Source organism: Juglans regia, chromosome 16 (genome assembly GCF_001411555.2).
Source record: "Juglans regia cultivar Chandler chromosome 16, Walnut 2.0, whole genome shotgun sequence".
Taxonomy (NCBI): Eukaryota; Viridiplantae; Streptophyta; class Magnoliopsida; order Fagales; family Juglandaceae; genus Juglans; species Juglans regia.
Genome location: NC_049916.1, coordinates 7,715,656 through 7,735,481, shown reverse-complemented (window position 1 = coordinate 7,735,481; position 19,826 = coordinate 7,715,656). Strand labels below are relative to the sequence as shown.

Below are 19,826 nucleotides of genomic sequence, written 5' to 3'. Positions count from 1 at the left end.
ATAAAAAAAATTATATATATATACACCAATCTGGTTCGGTTTAAACTAGTTTTTAAAATATGAAAATCGGTATTGAACCAACTTCGGACTGGTTCCTATTCTTAAGAATCGGAGCCCAACCAGACCAATTACGAACTAACCAAATCCACCAATTCGGTTGATTCAACCGATTTTTTGTTTTTTTTGTTTTTTTTTTATACCCTTATTTGGGAGCATTGTCACGAATACAAATTATTTGTGACAAGCTTTTTTCCCAGAAAAAATTATTTGCGATGGAAGCATCCATTGTAAATACTTTCGAGCTTTTGCCACAGTAAAGTATTCGTCGTTTTCCTATTGCCACAAGATGAACACAAAAGTCACGCGTAGTTTCATTTTCATGGCTTCTTCGTCTTCGTGTTCTAATGAGGATTTTACCAATCTCTATTACCTTCATATCATGGTAAAAGCCATGGAAGCATTTTAGTTTCTCAGTCTCTAAATGGAGAAAATTATCTCACTAGGAGTCGAGCATTGTTTATATCAACTACACGCATGGATTATTTTGTTGCCAACAATGCTTCTATCATGGCTGCTTATAACTCAGTTGGAAAAGAATTTTCTGCTTCTATTATTTACTTGAGAGTGGTGAAATTGTCATGCAAGAGGGGTATTTTCTCTTTCTACTTCAAACTATCAAAACTGATTTATTACATTTTGTAACAACCTCTAGAAACTGACACTTTCTCCTCTAGTTGAATTTTGACAGTGATGATTAATGAAAAAAAAAAATTCTTCTCATCAGTTACTATTTATCACCCTACACCCCACACCCTATGGAAAACGCTCTCACACTATGAAAAAATTATAGGTGTGGGGTGTAGAAGTAAATAGTGACTGATGCATAACATTCCTCTAATGAAAAATGTAACGAGGCACAACCTTAACGTTCAAATTTTAAAGATGATGCAAAGCATCAACTTTTGATAGTTTTGAGTGTGCAATGTGTTAATTTTTTAATAACTCGAAGTGCAAAGTGCAAGATCTCAAATAATTTGAAGGCGCCAAGTGTACTTATCCACTGTAAAGATTATCAATAGGCTAAGGTCAATCGTAAGATTATGTAGACATATGTAAGTGGAGCATCAAACTGATCAAGGATGAAGTATCAAAGTTGCAGAGAAAATCTCAATTGTAAAGGAAACGGCAGCAAGACAGCCCTCTTTTGCATTAAAGACTACAATCTTACAATGGTTCCATGCATCTATGTGATAACGGTAGGGGTGGTTCGGCCAGTGAATTCCTTCATCTTTGAAAGCCTCAGAGCGACCTCAACCTGTAATTGGATGGTTTAGAGTCAGCACAAATAATTGAACAAGCATGGGGCAATCAATTATAGTTTAGGGATATCTCACAAGAGGAGCAAGTGCATCCTGAGAATCTCGATCGATTTTTGATGGATCCTTCTCATACTGCTCAATGTATAGACGGATGGTTGCACCCTCCGAGCCGGTTCCTGAAAGGCGGAAAACCTGGAAGTTTTTTTCATGAGAGTTAATGAGCTACAATGCAACTAATTCCATCATGGTTTCTTCATTAAGACAAGTATGAATTAGTTAGTGAGAACCAACGCAATCTCATTCCTAATAGCTAATTGATTAAGACAATGTCCAACGTTTATAAGAGTGATGTCTGCATTCTTTCCAGAAAGAAGTGTAGGGAGCAGTTTCTATGAATTGGAAACAATTTGTGCATATGTAATTTCAGTTAGAACAAGGTATCGATTTGAATTCAGGAAAGCAAACTGTCAAAGTCTGGCCAGTCAATGCACCCCTATAAACTCAAATCAATTTTACTTCTAGTAACAAAAATGTTTCCCCTGATTAATTACTCAAAACAAGCAGCAGTATGAGTCAACTTACCAAACGTGATCCATCCTCAAACAAATAACGAATTCCCTGGTGCTTTGAAATGGAGCCATCGACGGGATCTTTATATTCAAATTCATCGGCATGGACAACTTTTGACACATCTGAGCGCGTTCCCTTCACAATCCTGTATGAATAAACAGTAAACATTCTTCAACAGGAACCATGAACCTCTTATAATGAAGTTTGGCATATGATTCCAAAAGTTTGTGCAGTTCAGTTCTAACCGAATTTTTGAACCTAAAAAATATTATTTTACAAGCAATTATGTCAAAATTTCAGTCTTCAGTTAATATCACCACTAATACCAAGGGAATAGTTTCTCAAATCCAAGGTCCTAAATAGGCATTAAGGTTAATTGGACTGAGACAGTAAAAACAAGAGAACTAGGTCCCAGTCCGCCAAGTGTTGTGACAGCATTCTGGTTCATATGTACACTATTCGGTGGGCTGAAACCATACAGTGCACAACTCACAAAAACCAATTGTGGTCTCAAACTCAGCACACATCTCTATACACAGATTGAAAGCAGATACAGGAAACATCAGCCTAGCCCAATATGAATCAGAGTCCTTGACACAGATCAAAAAGCAGACTAAGGGACAAAACAGTGAAACATTTAATTAAAAACTGATACCTAAAAAGGTCTGTGCCAGAAGCAGGAGCATCAGAACAACTCCGAAGATGTATGACCCATTTAAAACATGTGTCAAGATCGTAAGGGAAAATATTACCACCTCCAGAAAAATTAGAAAGCTCTCCCTAGTGTAGGGATTTTAGATCAAGCATCCTCAGCTTGGCATTTAATAATAGTTCCCCTTTTGAACAACACCACGTTCATTGACATCAATACTTAACTAATACAAGATTAAGAACAAGACCTTCATGAGCCAATAACAGTTCACCTGCTGAATATCACTCTCCAAACTCCATGAAGACATTAGTGAAGTTCTGGCTTTTAACATATTGAACCTATCAAATTGAACAGGTCCATACAAAATTTGACAAGAAGCAAGTTGGCCCAACGAGACAACCTTCTCGTGGAGATTAAGTAAAGGACTGTTATATTAACCACACAATACCTTCAAAATCTTTACCACTTAGAGTATATACTCAAGTACAAGAGGTCCATATTTCTTGGGTACAAACCTTTTAAAACCCCTAGGGGTTGGCTCAAGTGGTAAGGGCCTTGCTTGGTGGCATGCTCCTGCCAAGTCTAAGGTTCGAACAATTTCTAGAGGCCATTGGAGTGCATGAACTTCCCCTTGAATTACCCAAGGTACACTTAATGGAAACTCTTTGCCGAGGAAATGTGCACGCCCGAGATTAGTTAGAACTTTGTTATAGACACCGGGTGCCAATCAAACAAAAAAAAAAAAAACTTTAGAAACAAAAGAGAAAGAAAAGACAACCATTTAACCACCACCTGGGACTCTAGTTAAGCATGCAGCAACCATTTTGAGAGTATGAGATCATGATTTTGAAATGGAAAAAATCACTGAGATGAGACCACATAAGCATCCCCCTTTCTAGCTAGCGAGGAATGCTACACAGCATCCTACACCACACACCATACCTATTTCAATTTTTTTTTTAATTTTATTCCTACTAAACTAATTGATTTCTTCTACTCATTATCCCTACATCACATACTTGCTAAGGGAAAAATAAAAAATTAGGTGTGGTGTGTGGTGTGGTGTGGTGTGGTGTGGTGTGGGGATGATGAGTATAATTATTCTTAGCAAAAATAGCAATGCCACTACTTGATGAAGCCATCAAAGAAACATTTAGAATCTCAGAAATCTTTTAAAGTAGCATAATGAACATACTCGTCAACTTCTAAAAGGGAAGATTGCAGTTTGACCAAATATACCATTAGTTCCTTGGCTGCACCCGCATCCACATTCTTCAAGAAACAATTTAAACAAGTTAAAAATCAATATAATATTTCATACTGCTTAACATGGGACAAAACCCACCTCATAGTCATATCTAGTGTAATAGTGACGACCATAAGTAGCCCAATGCTGGCGCACTATGTCTTCAACAGTCACAAGCTTTTCCCCATGAAGATTTTCCTTATTTTTGTGAGCGAGTATGGAAAGCCAAGCCAAAACTGCCCAGATTCCGTCCTTTTCACGTATATGATCTGAGCCTGTCAACATGCCATAATAATTGATAATGCAACAGTATATGTATGGTTTCCAAAAAATTGAGTTTTTTTTTTATTTTTATTTTTTTCAACACCAATCCAAACATCTTAAAAGAAATATTTCTTCAGGAAATTTTTCATCTGTGCCAAAGTTTTAGCGGTGAAAAAACACAAAAACCAAACCAACTTTCATGCAAACTTAAAACAACCTCTCACAAAGATTTTATTCAAACAACTTCTCAATTCTACTAACCCACTTTCCCAAACTCCAATACAAAACAAATCTCAAAAAAACTTTACCTAAGCAAATTCTCATTCTGCTTACCTACTTTCAAAACAATCAACACAAACCAGATCTTAAAATGTTTTTGAGGAATTCTAAATAATAGAAGAAATTTCACTTGCCAAACATAAGCTTATGGCTGTTCCAACTGTTAAATGATTTGCTTCATAGAGGAAAATGCCAAATACTAACCAGTTCCAAAACTTTCTTCCCCACAAACTGAACACAATCCAGCATCCATTAGATTACCAAAGAATTTCCAGCCAGTGGGCACCTTGGCATTGAATAGAAAAGTAAGATTCGATAGTAACAGCAAGGATGACAACAATAGAAATTTATGCTGCAGGTACCTCAAAAAACTTTAAATTCAAATGTTTAGCTACGACATCAAGGGCAGCTGAGGTTGGCATGCTCCTACAAGAAGCAAAGTCAAAATATGTTAATAGTTTTATGTTTTGTCAGAACAAGTAAGAATGAAGGACACCTTCAAAGCAGCATTGGACTACATTGCATTAACTAATGAAATGAACAAAAAGTGAAGATGTTCAAGACATTACTGTATCTTTAAAATTAATTAAAAACAAAGTGCAAGCACTCTTAATATATATTACAACAGAAGAAAGTGGCTCAAACCCACAAACTGTTATGAAATAATTTTCAAGCAGAGTTGGCCTTTCAGTATCTTATATTATATAGCCTTTTAACTTTTTAATAACTGCAATGACCTTCTAAGCAAGCAACCTGCCAATAGATAACAAATAATCTCACATATAACTAGCTAATGCTACTAGAAAAATATATATGAATGGAACAATGGACACAGGACCTAATCCATTGCATCATAAACCTCAGTCATACACACAGATAGATAGCGATCCAGTGCAATTTCCTACTCCGAAACAGTGTTTCTTTCCTCCCACACGGCAGCCACATCCACCCTTCTAAATATCCTAGTACTACTATGCTGAATTAAGACATTTTCAGTGCAATTTAGCTATATAGAAGGTGTCAAATTGGATTCAATACCTCCTTTGTGAGGACTTGCTTTCATTATATAGGCACTGCCGTGCATGTTACAAGGCTATAATCACTCTATTTACAGCAACAGAATCTTGTCTAAGTAAGGAAACTAGAACTAAATACAGATGCTATCTAAGTAAGGAAACTAGGACTAATGACAAAACTGTACAGCTATAAATACATTCCAAATAATTACGCCTGAAGAAGGGAAGTCATATCCCGCGGACAGAAGGATCAACCATAGTATATAGAAATAAAAACCAGAAGTTAATCACTAAATGCATCTCCATCGTCAAGATGTGGGATCTTTCAAGGAGTTTAAATATAAATTTTACAAAACAGATTAGCATCTTTTAGACAATCAACAAGCAAACTTGTATTAGCATCTTATGATAAACGACCTATTCTTATCATTGTTTTAATGCACTTATGTGCATCCAACATACAAGTAACTCAATGAGTTTCCAAGGTATACAAAATTGAAAATGTAATGTTCAAACAAGAAGCAAGATAAAACACTGCTATGTGCACAAGCACTTGGAGGCATGAGAAGTCAAAAAAAAAAAAACTGCAATGTAGAACCTGGCAACTCCTTTTAGACCAGCTGAGAAGTAGGGTATGGCTTCAACTGCATTGGCAGCAATGATGGCAACAGAATCGGATGGAGTAACAAAGAACCTAAGAAAACAAGATAGTTGCCAAAGCTACTTACGCGTGAGATTAAAAAAAAGACTCCAAGCAAAAAAGAGAAAAACAACGGTAATACTACCTTTTTCCTAGGATCATGTTACGATCTGCATCACCATCAGCAGCAGCACCAAATTCTGGGGGTTCATCTTGAGGGTTTGATTTTCCAAGTCCCATTCGAGCAACCAACTCCTTTGCATACGTGAGATTGGGATCTGGATGCCCCCCACCAAAATCTTCCTACTTGCATTAAGTTTTACATGAACCAAAAAAATATGTTCGGATACTAAGGGAAAAAACATTCTGTTGTCAAAAAACAAAAGAAAGAAATTTCTCCACAAACTTAGGACCTTGGGCGTGCAGTTCAGTAATGAGCTTGCTTGAGCACCAAGCTCTTCCACAAAAATACGTTTTGCATAAGCTCCAGCTACTCCATGTAGGGCATCAAAACTTCAACACAACAACAGAAATCAGACATGGCATTTACAAAACTAACATGAATATATAGATATAAATATTGCATACATCTAACCATGAATAAATGTGTACATACATAGCATCAAAATGGATTCTATGTACACACAGACATATACACCGAGAAAATAGAAAAAAAGACTGTATATACGCGTCACCACACACCACGCACAGTTGTGTGTATGGTATTATTTTCATAACTACATATAAGAATGGATGCTTGCATGCAAGCATACAGATAAGTAGCTTTTGACATACCAAAATGTGAAATTCAGAGATGAGAGTAGCTTCCTGATCGACTCAAAGTCAAAAATTGACCTGTAAAATTGAGAAACAAGGATTGGACTTTGTATGGAAGAAGATAATAAAAATATTACACTGTGCAGGGATCAAAGACAGCAAGAGTACCAATGAAAAGATTATTAAGAGTGGATAAATGATTTCAACATTCCTAAGAGAAAAAAGTGACAACATATTACAAACTGTTGCAACATGAATGCAATTTTACCAAGGATTAATGCACGTTAGGAGGCGGTTCATTATAGAGCTTTGGGAACAAGAAGGATTATATAACAATAATAATACAATAAATGGAATAGCCCATTTCTATCTAGGTTCATCATGTGAATACAGAAGAAGATAAATGGAGATCTTATAGGGAATGCTTACTTCATTAACTTCACATAATCACTTGCTGAATCAAAAACCTCAACATCAAATTGTCCCTCAGGCCCCCCAAAGCTGGTTACACCTGTCGTAGATATATCCACCTGTATGCATATTTTGAGTTGTCAGAAAACAAGATTAATTAACTGCACATAACAACATCAAGGCAGGAGATAAACAGAAACTTATAATGCTTAGGAAGCAAGCAATACATCAGGGAGATCTTCTGCAATTAAGTACTCCTTTATTGTTTTCGTGTTCTCATAGATCTTATCAGTGATTCCCTCCGGAGAAGGTCCGCCATTTTCCATGTTATACTTGATACCAAAATCCTGCAATCAAACAGTATGAAAAGAGTAAAAAAGAGGCTACACTTCACTAAAACTTCAAAAGCAACATCTAAACAGAAAAATAAGGCGATTTTCAAACTTTGACTGGAATTTAAAAAATATTAATTCTTTAACTAATTTGACGTCTGCACATCACATTGTTTATCCTTCCAATGGATACGCTTGATGCATCAACATTTTGGTAAATATGTATTATTTGGCATATAGTACAGCTCTAGTGATCAGAAGAAAATTCTGAGTTTGGCATTTTATGGAATAAGAAATTCCACGGAGGCAGATAACAGATAATAGCATAATTCACCCAATGATATCAGGAGATTTTACTCGTCAAAAAAAAAGAAAAAAAAAAAGAAGAAAGAAAGAAATCCGAGGATTTGGATTTTTGGTCACAGAAACCACAGAGAAGTAAGGGTAGTGAGTCATAAAAAGAATCAAATAAAAAAAAAATTGTACATTCTAACAGGGGGATATCACATATCACACATGCAGAACCCTCGGAAATAACAGTGAGCAAAAATTCTGGCTTTCAATGGGTAATTTTAACTTCGACTACTTAAGGGAAAACAAATAACAATAATTTCACGTGTGCAAAGTAAAATATAGTTCAGAAGCTGACATGAGGATAAATTCAAATTGGAGTAAGCAATGAAGAAGGTGATGGGTGGGGGAATAAGAGAGCACAGATATTTGCAGAAAAGGTGAAAAGATCGAACAGAGGCGAGTAACAAGAGCAATTGTTCTCAAAACATGGTATAAAGCTGCAAAATTCATTCATTTTTTAACAAAGTTAAAAAAAGAAAGAAGGAAAAAATCTATCGCGGATGTTTTTAGATGGAAGACTTACGCAGAAGCAGTGAAAAGTGCCAAAGAACAACAATATCTGCCTCATTATTCATTATAAACCTAGGAAATACGTTCTCTCGATACCAAAGTTCAAGCTACAGGTTACGCCTTTAATCGTAGCAACTTCCTTTCAAAGAGGCAAGGGGAACAGGATAACCTAATTGGGAATAGAACCTATGCTCACTATTTCTAATACTTACAATCATGAAAACATTAGAATAGTCTGTTTCACATCCCTCTTCTCTCAATGCAGAACACAAAGAAAGGCAGCAAGGGAATAACCATTAATCTATATCATAAAAATTTATAAAGGTATAAACAACTAGGCCCTACCTCATGAGGACCTCCTGGATTGTGACTTGCCGTCAATATAAATCCTCCTGATGCCCTGGATCCCTGTTACCAAAGGTTTGAATTACGAAGTTTTCATTGTTTTCCTATTAACTCCAAATATTTTTGAGATTGAGAGAAAGAATAGATGTATGCATCCAAGCAATAAAACTTACGTCTATTCCAACTCTTTCACGTATAACTGCCGATACAGCAGGAGTTGAAAGCAATCCATTTTGACCAACCCAAATGCGTCTTACACCATTTGCTGCAGCCATCTTAATAATGATCTGCCCATTTAACAGAAAAATAAGAAGTAGATCCATACCCAGGAACACAATCGAAAATAAGAAACAATAACCACCGAAGAAAAGGGTGGGGTCCAAGAACCTGCAATGGGGCGGGGATAGCACCGACACAAGCCACAGATCTCACAAACCCCAATACCAGCTAGAAAACATTCAAACTGTAGCGATGGACAAGGAAAGCATAGCCTTGGCCCACCATGTTCTAGATCATACCAAACTTGATATTATTTGTTATTAGTCATGATTTAGCCAATCAACATCAAGGGGGCATCATTTAGGTTGCAGGAAAGCATTGTACAGGTGGGATATATCTTCAAAAAGCCCAGGCATATCAACCTATACCATTGAACTAACTCCTGTTATATCCTCCTAAGGACAAAAAATATAACCCATAATTTTATTTATTTATTTATTTATTTTTTATAGGTAAAGTAACGCTCATATAACAAAAAATATAACTAAAAAATATCATATACTAAACGCCACATGGCCTAATAACCAAGACACTCTTTGTTTTTGAATTGATATGTTCCTTGTATCTCAAGATTGGAAAGTACATTTTTCTAATATATGTAAACAAACAAAAGGCTACTCAGACTTGCTTGGATCATTTCCCCATTATTCTTGCTCATGAATGAGCAAGTCTTTTGGTAATGTGGAGCATCTAAAGAAGTATATGTTGGAAGAGTTACAAGAATTGGAAGGTGTGGACGAGGAGAAAAGACCATTAGAAGAAAAAAAGCTAAGGAAAAAATCAGTGATCATTGATCTAGAAATGATACTTTAACAGAGGAGATATACTGAAGGCAGAAATCAAGGACTCTATGGTTAAGACGACACGTGTACCCAGTTTTTCCATCAAATTGATAACTCACAAAGGAAAAACAGCGATATTGAGATGCTTTTTGTTTGATTACATAGTCTCTTCTAATCTCATTGAGGTCGGGAATCATATTGAAAATATTATGAACATCTGTTTTCAGAGCAGTTTGCTTGGAGACCTAAAGCCTGACAGAATAAGAACTCAATCCATCTATGAAGGGATGGCCAATTGGATTGTTCGAAGAGAAAGCTTCAAAGTGGTAAAAAGTATGGTCAACAATAAAGCATCACCTCTGGATGGTTTCACTATGCTTTCTTTTAAGCTTGCTGGGATGTGAATAACGATGACATTATGAAGGTATTCAGTATTTTCATGCAGATGGCAAGTATACACAATCCCACAATCTGGGTATTACAATCTCCCCCATTAAATCTCCGACATACTCATCGGGTCAAGTCTATCATAGGTTGCACAGTTCAAGTCCCACACTTCTGGTTGGAATTGGCTCTAATACCATTTGTAACGATCCAAGAAAGACTCAAGCCACATCTGGACCTATACTCCGAAAGAACTAGTCTAGGTCACAATTGGATCCCTTGGAATCATTGTAAAGGTCTTGAGCTTCTCGTTCCCAATCAATGTGGAATCTCATTTACCACTTTCCCATACACAATCATGTAATCCCGAGTTTTACATGCATAGCCCTCATTCTTAAAAAATTTGGGGCAATGGATGTAAAACACTACCACCCCATTAGCCTTGTCAATGGGGCATATAAGATAATTGCTAAAGTTCTTGCTAGCTAGTTAAGTAAGGTTGTTGAAAAGATTATTTCAAAGCCACAAATTTTATACTCGATGTTTTTTTGAATTTTATGATGATAATAAGACATAGCCAAAGTATACGAGACAAGTGATACAAGGAATTCATGGGTGTTTAGCCCATTAAAATCTATTAAAACCAACCGATGGAGTCAAAGTGTTTAAAAAGAAAGTTCTAAGCTTGACCATTGACCATTCTCGATATTCAAAACTTCTATCATTCCTCTCCCTCCATAAACAATACCAAAGACAGATGGGGTCCATCTTCCATATTGTTGCAACTTGCGGATTTGTAATGCCCCAATGGAAGGTCCAAATCACATGGCCTATACTCCAAAAGAACTAATCAATGATACAATTGGAGCCCCATTAGAACCTTATAAAGAGCAAGAACTTCTCATTCCCAAGCAATGTGGGATCCCATACACCACCTACCCTTATCCATATCATATGGGGTATCACAATCTATCCCCTTTAAATTCCCGACGTCCTCGTCGGGCCTGTCCATTGTAGATGGCACGGCTCAAGTCCCACATTTATGGTTGGGATAGGCTCTAATACCATTTGTAACGCCCCAATGGAAGGTCCAAACCACATGGCCTATACTCTAAAAGGACTAGTCAATGATACAATTGGAGCCCCATTAGAACCTTATAAAAAGCAAGAACTTCTCCTTCCCAAGCAATATGGGATCTCATACACCACCTACCCTTATCCATATCATATGGGGTATCACAGGATTACCACATAAGTCTCTCTAATTTGCAAGGACATAAACTACCCTCCTTGGCATCACCCAAGCTAATCCCACTCTAGCAAAGAAGTCATTCCATAGGGTTATGGCAACCACACAATGAAGAAGTAAATGATCCACCAACTCCCCGCTTGATTTACACATATAGCACCAATCCATTATGATAATTCAACATTTCCTTAGATTATCTATAGTGAGGATTTTTGTTTTTTTTTTTGATCGGTAATCAAAGTATTTTATTCATAAAAGTAGGCAAGACCCAAGTGAACATGGAGTATACATGAGAAATACCTAACTAGAGTTTACAACTGATAGTAAAAAGTCGTGGACACTTTGTCCATTACAAACAATGGCCCCCACCCATGAGGATTGAAGCCATCCATATGAATAAAGCTGATTTTGGTGGTGCCATAGTCCTCCAAATGCTCTTCCATGGAAAGAGATTTGCATTGTTCATAGTGATAAATTTATAGAAAGAAAGGATCGTGAACTTCCCTTTCTTTGAGGGAATCCAAACAAGCTTATCTACCTCTACCACCCTCGATCTAATAGAATAGACAAGATTGTAAAATTCAATGAATGTTTCAACTTCCCAATCTTGTGGAGCTCGGAAGAAAGTGGAATTCCATTGAGGAAAGCCACTAATTAGTTCCAGGAGATTTGCGATTGAGGCATCTTGAGACCACATAATTCCAAAAATTCCTGCTTCCTTGAGCATTCCATATCCACACCATAGGCCGTGCCAAAAATTTGATTCTAGATTCTTCTCCCACTTCAGACTGAGTATGTCTAGAGAAAAGACCCCATCCTCTTCTCATGTGTTTCCAAACCCCCACCCCATGTGGTCCACTTATCTCATTCAAGCCAGTAGGGTTGGGGTGGCTTGGGTGATGCCTATGAAAGTAGTGGATCTACTTGCATGTTGGACTGGAATTCAAAGTTCTCCTCAAGTGGCTGCTGTGTGGAAGATGGTTCATTTGTGTCTTATGTGGTGTATTTGGTATGAAAGAAATGAGAGATGTTTTAATAACGAGTGAACTATGGAGGAAATCTGGAAATTCTTTGTGTTTTCTTTATGTCAATGGTTTTCAGCTATAGTGCTTAATGGAGATTCTGTTCATGATTTCCTGTTTTCGTTTTCTTCTTTATAGAATGTAATAGGGGTTTTCTTTTGTATACTTCTTGTATGCATGGGCTTCGTCTATTTCATTCAATGAATAAAATTCTCTTACTTATAAAAAAAAAAACATTGAATTGAGAGTCATTTGGTTGGTTGGAAGTGATATCTTTATATAAAGAAGGTGGTAGGATCACCATGATCAAGAGTATTCTTTCTACTTTGCCTACATATTTATCGTCCTTGTTTCCCCTTCCCACTAGTTTTCCAACTGAATAAAGAATCTATAGTGAGACTTTTTATGGAGTGGACTGGGTCAAGAGTTCAAATGTTACCAAGCAAACTGGGCAAAAGTGTGCTTTCTTATTTCAAGAGGCTTGGGTGTTTGAAACTTGCTTCTGTTAATTAACGCCCTTCTAGGGAAATAGTGTTGGCATTACCAAGATTTGAGGGAGGCCTTTTGAAAAACTGCAGTTGACTCTAAATCTGGCTTTGGCATTCCCAATATTAGAGGTACATGGGCCGCATAAAATGGGATTTGGAATACTATCAGATAGGAGGGATTTTAGTCATGGTGGATTTGAGGTCATTGATGGCTCTAGGATCAAGCTCTAGCATGACTTATAATGTGGAAATAGGCCCTCAAGGATGTCTTTCCTATAAGTTTTTCACTATTGTGTGAGTGCAGGAAGCTTCAATGGATGACCTATAGGAGTTCTCCAAGGGCTTCCCTCAATGGAATGTTAGCTTTTTTAGAGAGACACATGCTTGGGAGGTGCAGATGAGATTCTTTTGACTTCCAATATAAGGAAGTAAACTGATCTTTCTACCAGGTCCTTATAGCTCAAGATAGCAACTCTCTTTCTTGGAGGAGTATTTGGTGGGCAAAGGCATCCCTAAGAATACCTTTCTGCTTGGACAGCTTCCTTAGGGAAGAAACTCACTGCGGATAACTCGAGGAAACGTCATATCATTGTGACAGATTGGTGCTATGTGTGCTGAAAAAATAGAGAATCTGTAGACCACCTTTTACTCCATTTTGAGATTCCCCGAACTTTGTAGTAATGAGATTTTTGTGGTAGAATTGGGCTAGCTTGAGTTATGCCCAAAAGAATAGCAAACCTCTTTGCTAATAGGACAAAGTATATGGTGGCACACAATAGCAGCCGCGTGAAAGATGGTCTATATCTATCTAGTGTGTTGTATTAGGAGGGAAATGAATGACAGAACTTGAGGATCGTGAACGGATGACAAAAGAGCTTAAAATTTTCTTTTTCAATGCTCTATTCTGTTGGGCAACTGCAATAGATTTTAATACACTATTTTTCATAATTTTCTTATATCTTTTTCTATTTTTAATTGGGTGTTTCTCTTAAATATTTTTTATGTATTTGGGTCATGCCTTTTATGTATCCTAATAATAAAATTTCTATTATTAAGGGAAAAAATCAAAGTAGAATATTTTGATGGAATGAAAAGATAAGATTTCAACATTCATCATAGTTTGATGAGCTGACAATACAGATTCAATTTTAAACTATTTTTAGCTCCATCAAAGAATGTTTCTTAAAAAAGAATCATCAGACTATTACAAAATAACCATTCTTATTACAATTTAGGATCAAGTAACCAGAAGCAAGTTCTCATTTTATTCCATAACAATTTTCCACACACTTATAAGTAGATCATGCGAACATTGGACATCTTTCACCTTCTATTTCTGTGCATGCATGTGTAAAACTTTATATACAAAGAACATTTACAATAAGTTGGTTTAGGATTTACCTGAATAGCATCTTTTGAGAAGTAACGGCCATCACCAGATACAACAAGCGTAGCACCTAGATGCAAGATAGCATAGCATACATAGAATTAGAGTAGAACCAAACGACATAACATTATGTAAGCCAACACGTGACTATAATAAAATAAGAATTTTCATTTAAAAGAAATATTGGCGAAGAATTGTTTGTGTGAGTCTTGCTTGCTAGCAAAGAATAAAAATGGGGGCATACTGCAATGTTATAACTTCATATGACAATGGATAGAGAAGTGCTAGATTTACACAGAAATCTTATACAATAATTTAGAAAATGGCATGGCTTAATGTAATTCGTCAAATTATATAGCATTTTTTATTGTAAAGTAGATTTGACATATCACATTAAATCACGTCAGTTTGTAAATTTTTTTATTTAAGGTTTTTGTGTAGGCCAATCATTTCTCCAATGGCACTCAAGAATAAAGGATAGAGCAATGCTACTCTTCATCCTAAACCTCGTCATCCTCAGTCGCACTTGTTGATGTGGCACAATTCAAATGGCTTCTTTTATCAACAATTTAAATGGCTATCAATGCCACTCAAGAATAAAGGACAGAGCAATGCTACTCTTCATTCTCTTGTCATCCTCAGTTGTACATGTTGATGTAGCACAATTCAAGTGGCTTCTTTTATCAACCATTTAAATGGCAACCACTTAAATGTGCCACATAACAAGTGTGATTGGGGATGATAAAATCTACGATGAAGAAGAGCATTTCTCCAAAGGATATTACAACATGATTACATTAGATAGAATAACCGACATTTGTTTCCCATTGAAATCAGCCATACTGTTGAGGCATAGTCTTAGTCAAGTTGATTTGTAATCCAACTGTTTTTGGAACTCTAGTGCACTTTAGAGGATAGGTGAAGCTTTTTAACTCATGGAATCTTATGTTCTGAAGCACTCAGATAAAAATTGTCAGCGGAGTTGGACAACTTTTCAAAGCCCAGAGATCTGACCTTACTTTGGCAGGATTAAATAGTAGAAACTTAGTGTCTATTTAGTAACGCGTTTCTGCAGCCAGGACATGCCTTTTGACAAAAATTCAACATACATACATTTGCATAGAGTTGCAAAAGACACTTCTAGCAAAAGGTTGTAATAAAAATTAAGTTACAACATAGCTACAGTCTACCTCCATGATGCTAAATGAAAAGGAGCATTTTTAATACAAAAATGTGTGTTTTCCGACAATGGTTTAAACAGGTTTGTGTGAATTTCCTAAACCCTTTTTTATAAATGAATGCCTGACTTACAGTACACCTAATAGAAATTCATTAATGACCAAAAAACTATTTTAAACCCTCACCCCATTTTCTCCTCTCTCCTGTGCACTTGACTAAAATCCCCAGTCCCTATGACTTGCTTTCTCCGTTACCTGAGACGACCATCTTCCACCACTGTTTAGCCATCAAATCTCAGGTAAATACCTTTCTCTCCATCCTCATCGTTTTTTATTGATGTAACTGTAATTTACAGATTGAGTTTTGTCCATCTAAAGAGCTATATTTGAACATGTTCAATTTATATTTGTTTTTACTTTCTAGTGATGGGATTTACAAACCATACTCATAGATCATAATTCCCATCTGATCAATGTCTTTTACTCTCTCTCTTTCTCATGGTGATCTTAGGGATTTGGAGATTTTTATTTCTACCATATCACCTGATTGTTTAGTCAATTGTAATGGTTCTTGATTTTGATATACATCGATGTTGTGTTCTTAGCATCTGTGATTGTAGTTAGATGCTACCATTTAATGAGTTTTTTTCGAAGTCAATGAAACTTAAAATTTTCATTTGAAATGGTAATTGAGAAATTGGAATCTATATTTGGTTCATGGAATTGATCTAGAGTGTAAACTAGAAGCTCAGTATATAATGTGTGAGTCAGTGTATGCATGTGTTGACACAATGTGTGGGAGTGTGAAAGGCAACGTAGGTATCTTGCTATGGTAATAATGCAGCGAATCTTTAAATATTTAATCAAGCTTGTTTTGTGTTCTATATAAGCTAGTGCCATCACATATATAGCATATAGAGTTCAATATCCACATAGTTTGCATGTGTGTTTAAGAGAGTACGAGAGAGAGAGAGTCTGGATAGGTATTTAGTCTCTCTTTTTTATGCTCTGAGAGAGTCCAATTTTGTATTTCACTTGACACACACTTTATCAAGTGAAGCGAGATAGATTGCCTTGATAAATTGAAGGGCAATGAACCCAGGATAGGATGGGATGTAGAAAAAAGAATTATCCATGTCACTAATGAGTGGTAAGATAGAAAGTCAAACCTATGTTCCTCATAATTTGTACATAGTTTTTTTTTTTTTTTTTGAGAAACAATACATGCACTTTTCTAGTTGTCATTCATAAACTTTAAATCAACTTTCCAGTTTTTTCATGCAACAATCGAGCAACCAGCATAGAAAGAAATTTAAATTACACTCACTCCTCATTTAGAAGTGTGGGTAAGCTCACTTTTGGAGAGTGGAAGAATAGATGGTGAATTTTAGGACTGATGTCAAAAGTCATTACAGTTCCTGCCATGGTTCTTCATAACTTGGTTAGATACATGTGATGGACAACCATGTCAAAACAAGGAGTCAGCACAACATTTCATTTCAAAATGGTAAAAGAGTTTATTACATTCATGATAAGATAGCTCAATCCATTTGTGGCCATAGAACCAATATCGGTGTCTATATTGTTCATAACCTATTCTACTTGATGTATGATAATTTCTTTAACTTGATGTATGAGAATTTAATGGGTTTTAGTTTGTAATCGTTAGACTTTTTGGATTATCACTGAATGCTACATGAAAAGGGAAATTAAAACAAGAGATGATAAACATGAAAGGAATACTTTCAAAAAGAATAATTTTTTGATCAGTAGTTTTTTTTAATTAGCACTAGGTATCCGAGAACAGAGTCCCGACTAATCCCGGGGATGCACAGGCCTTCAGCAAGGAGTTTCCCGCAAGTGCACCGCGGTTAATTCAAGGGGAAATTCTCACAGTCCGATGGCCCCTAGAAATTGTGTGTACGCAAGAGGATTCGAACCTTAGGCCTGGAGGGAGCATACCACCAAGACTAAGGTTTTTACCACTTGAGCCAACTCCTAGGGGTTTTTTAAAAAGAATAATGATGAAGAAAAACAGTAACAAATAAATAATTACTGTTGCTTTGCAGTAGTTGTTCTTGTTAAGGCCATAAACAAAGAATGCCAAAAACAAAACAAACAAATAGAAACCCATCAGACTATAGTTTCTCTCTTCATGGTAAGACAACCTTCAAAAGAGCTCTCAGACCAACGTCAGCCATATGCTTAATTAAAGATCACATGCTTTTGCATAGATGTTATCAAACAGTCTGCATATTTTTTTCTCCTGGTTATTTTCATTCAAAGTTCATTGAACCACAGATTCTTCAAAATAATACGAGTAAGATTATTTATTTTTTAAGGAATAAACATAAGTTTCTTCCAGAACAAAAAAAACCAAGTTTTCTTTACTGCTGCATAAGGAAGTCACCATATCTTTCCTGTTTATGAGGTAAATTCAAACTTGTAAATAAGGTGAGTTGCATCATTCAATGCACATCTACGCCCAAGGTTGTGCTTCAAAATGCTTTGTTTTTTACCCTCACCTTTAAGGCCAGCATAGAAAATAGGCCTTAAAAACCATTCTTATTGCATGTATATTTTATATTGTTATTGCATTTGGAGATGTAAAAATTCCACTTTTAACATAACGTTCGTGTTTCCCTTAAAATAATTCCACATGCAACAAAACCATCTTATTAAGTATAGATGTAATCCACCCCATACCGGAAAGCCAAAAGCCTTACCTCTAACTTTTTCTGGAGTGAGGGCATTGAATGTTGACTGAACAAAATTTTGCAAGTAATTAGGCTGTATGAAAACTTTCACCTGAAAAAGGTCACCAATAGTAATGCTTAAGTTGATAGAAAAGCTAAACCAGATATAACAGAAAACTCTTGCAAAACAAATAAATATCTTCTGCTACACTATTTCTCATCAAATTGTGTTCAGCAAAAATGGTATTGCTTAAAAACCAATTCATGTGCTTTGATTAAAAACTCATTAGTTTTGGGCTGATCCAAAGATTTTGTAAGCATACCCCATATTTAAATGTGGAATTTGTTTTTGACATTTCAAAAGTATTTAAGAAAAAATCCAAAGAAATAGTTTTTTGTTTTTTTAAAAAAATGAGATAAAAAAAAATCATGTAGAACTGCGATCTACTTCTATCTTCATTTGACAGCTGAAGATGAGGAAAAAAATGAAACTTAACTACCAGATATAAGGGCACAACATGTCTCACTGGTATGCATTAGATCCAACTACTACGTACAAAGCCAAAAACAGAACAGATCCGAAAATAATAATTAATAAAAAGATCGATCAATAATTAAAGTACATAGTAAATTAGTGAGTGATAAAAGAAAAAACAGCTCTTGAATCTGAATTGGAGTAGAGAAATCCTGTTAAAAAAAAGTAGAGAAATCAATATGCATTTTATCTATACAGTATATGTATAGATAATTAAAATCTAGACAGAATTAAATCTTGCTTTGTTTTTATAAATGTTACTGATAAGCTGCACTGATTTAAACAAGTTCTACCATTCTTTCCTATGACCATAAACAACAAGCTGCACTGATCCAAACAAGTTCTACCACTCTTTCCTATGACCATAAAAAAGATATGATTCGATCAGAATCTCAACTAAATATAAGTTTTGGAATATGTGTCTAAGATGCTGCATCCAAATGGAGCAACTTGCTCAAACAATGATCAGAGTGGCACAGTTTCAACTCAAAAATACTGACTGATCAATGAATCCTAATAGATGCAAGTTGAATAGCATATGAAAACCCGCAAGATTGAAACCGAATTGGAAGAACGGAAATCGAACCTTCTTGCGTAGACCGGAGGTTCCAGGCTTTTGGCCATCGAAAGGCGTGGTCTCCAAGCGAGCAACCTTGAACACCACCATTTCTCCCTAGAGAAGAAGCACGTACGCTGTGTTAGAGAGTTCCGAGAGAGAAATGCTCAGTGATTAAGATTGGGAACGGAGATGGAGCTCATAACGAGGAAACGAATGGTGGCCATACTAGGAGGGACGAGTGTGAGTATCAGAGTATATTCGAGCGCTTCTTACGGTCATCCCTGTCATTATTACTTTTGCTTTTCATTATGGGTCATGCTACAGCCTCCTCTGGGCGCTCCCGCTATATATTTTTTTATGTATATTTTTTTAATTTATTTTTTATATAAATTTTTTTTATACTTTCAAATATTTTTAAAAAATAAAATAAATTTAAAATATTATTAAAAAATATTTCTTTATTTAGAAAGTAAAAACAAATCATTAAAAAATACTTTCTTAATCACGAAATAAAATAAAAAATAATTTTTATTCTACTTCATAATTAAGGAA

General features: G+C 35.8%; 1 protein-coding gene across 2 annotated transcripts; it reads right to left on the bottom strand.

Moving 5' to 3' along the window:
- Nucleotides 1-1,011: 1,011 nt before the first annotated feature.
- On the bottom strand, nt 1,012-19,594 carry LOC108995508 (phosphoglucomutase, cytoplasmic-like). Of its 2 annotated transcripts, none has more exons than XM_035686742.1 (19): nt 19,501-19,594; nt 19,302-19,408; nt 18,211-18,292; nt 14,321-14,376; nt 8,889-9,002; nt 8,716-8,778; nt 7,402-7,521; nt 7,193-7,293; nt 6,782-6,841; nt 6,400-6,499; nt 6,132-6,289; nt 5,945-6,040; nt 4,693-4,756; nt 4,535-4,616; nt 3,887-4,062; nt 3,737-3,813; nt 1,902-2,034; nt 1,395-1,511; nt 1,012-1,315 (listed from the first exon to the last, which is right to left on the bottom strand). In XM_035686742.1, exons 2-19 carry the CDS (start codon nt 19,380-19,382, stop codon nt 1,244-1,246), a joined length of 1,752 nt encoding a protein of 583 aa, XP_035542635.1. In that variant the 5' UTR covers nt 19,383-19,408; nt 19,501-19,594; the 3' UTR covers nt 1,012-1,243. The 2 variants fall into 2 exon arrangements, with proteins under 2 accessions (XP_035542635.1, XP_035542636.1); XM_035686743.1 differs by having other exon boundaries at nt 19,302-19,388; nt 19,501-19,581.
- Between the last annotated feature and the right edge of the window lie 232 nt (nt 19,595-19,826).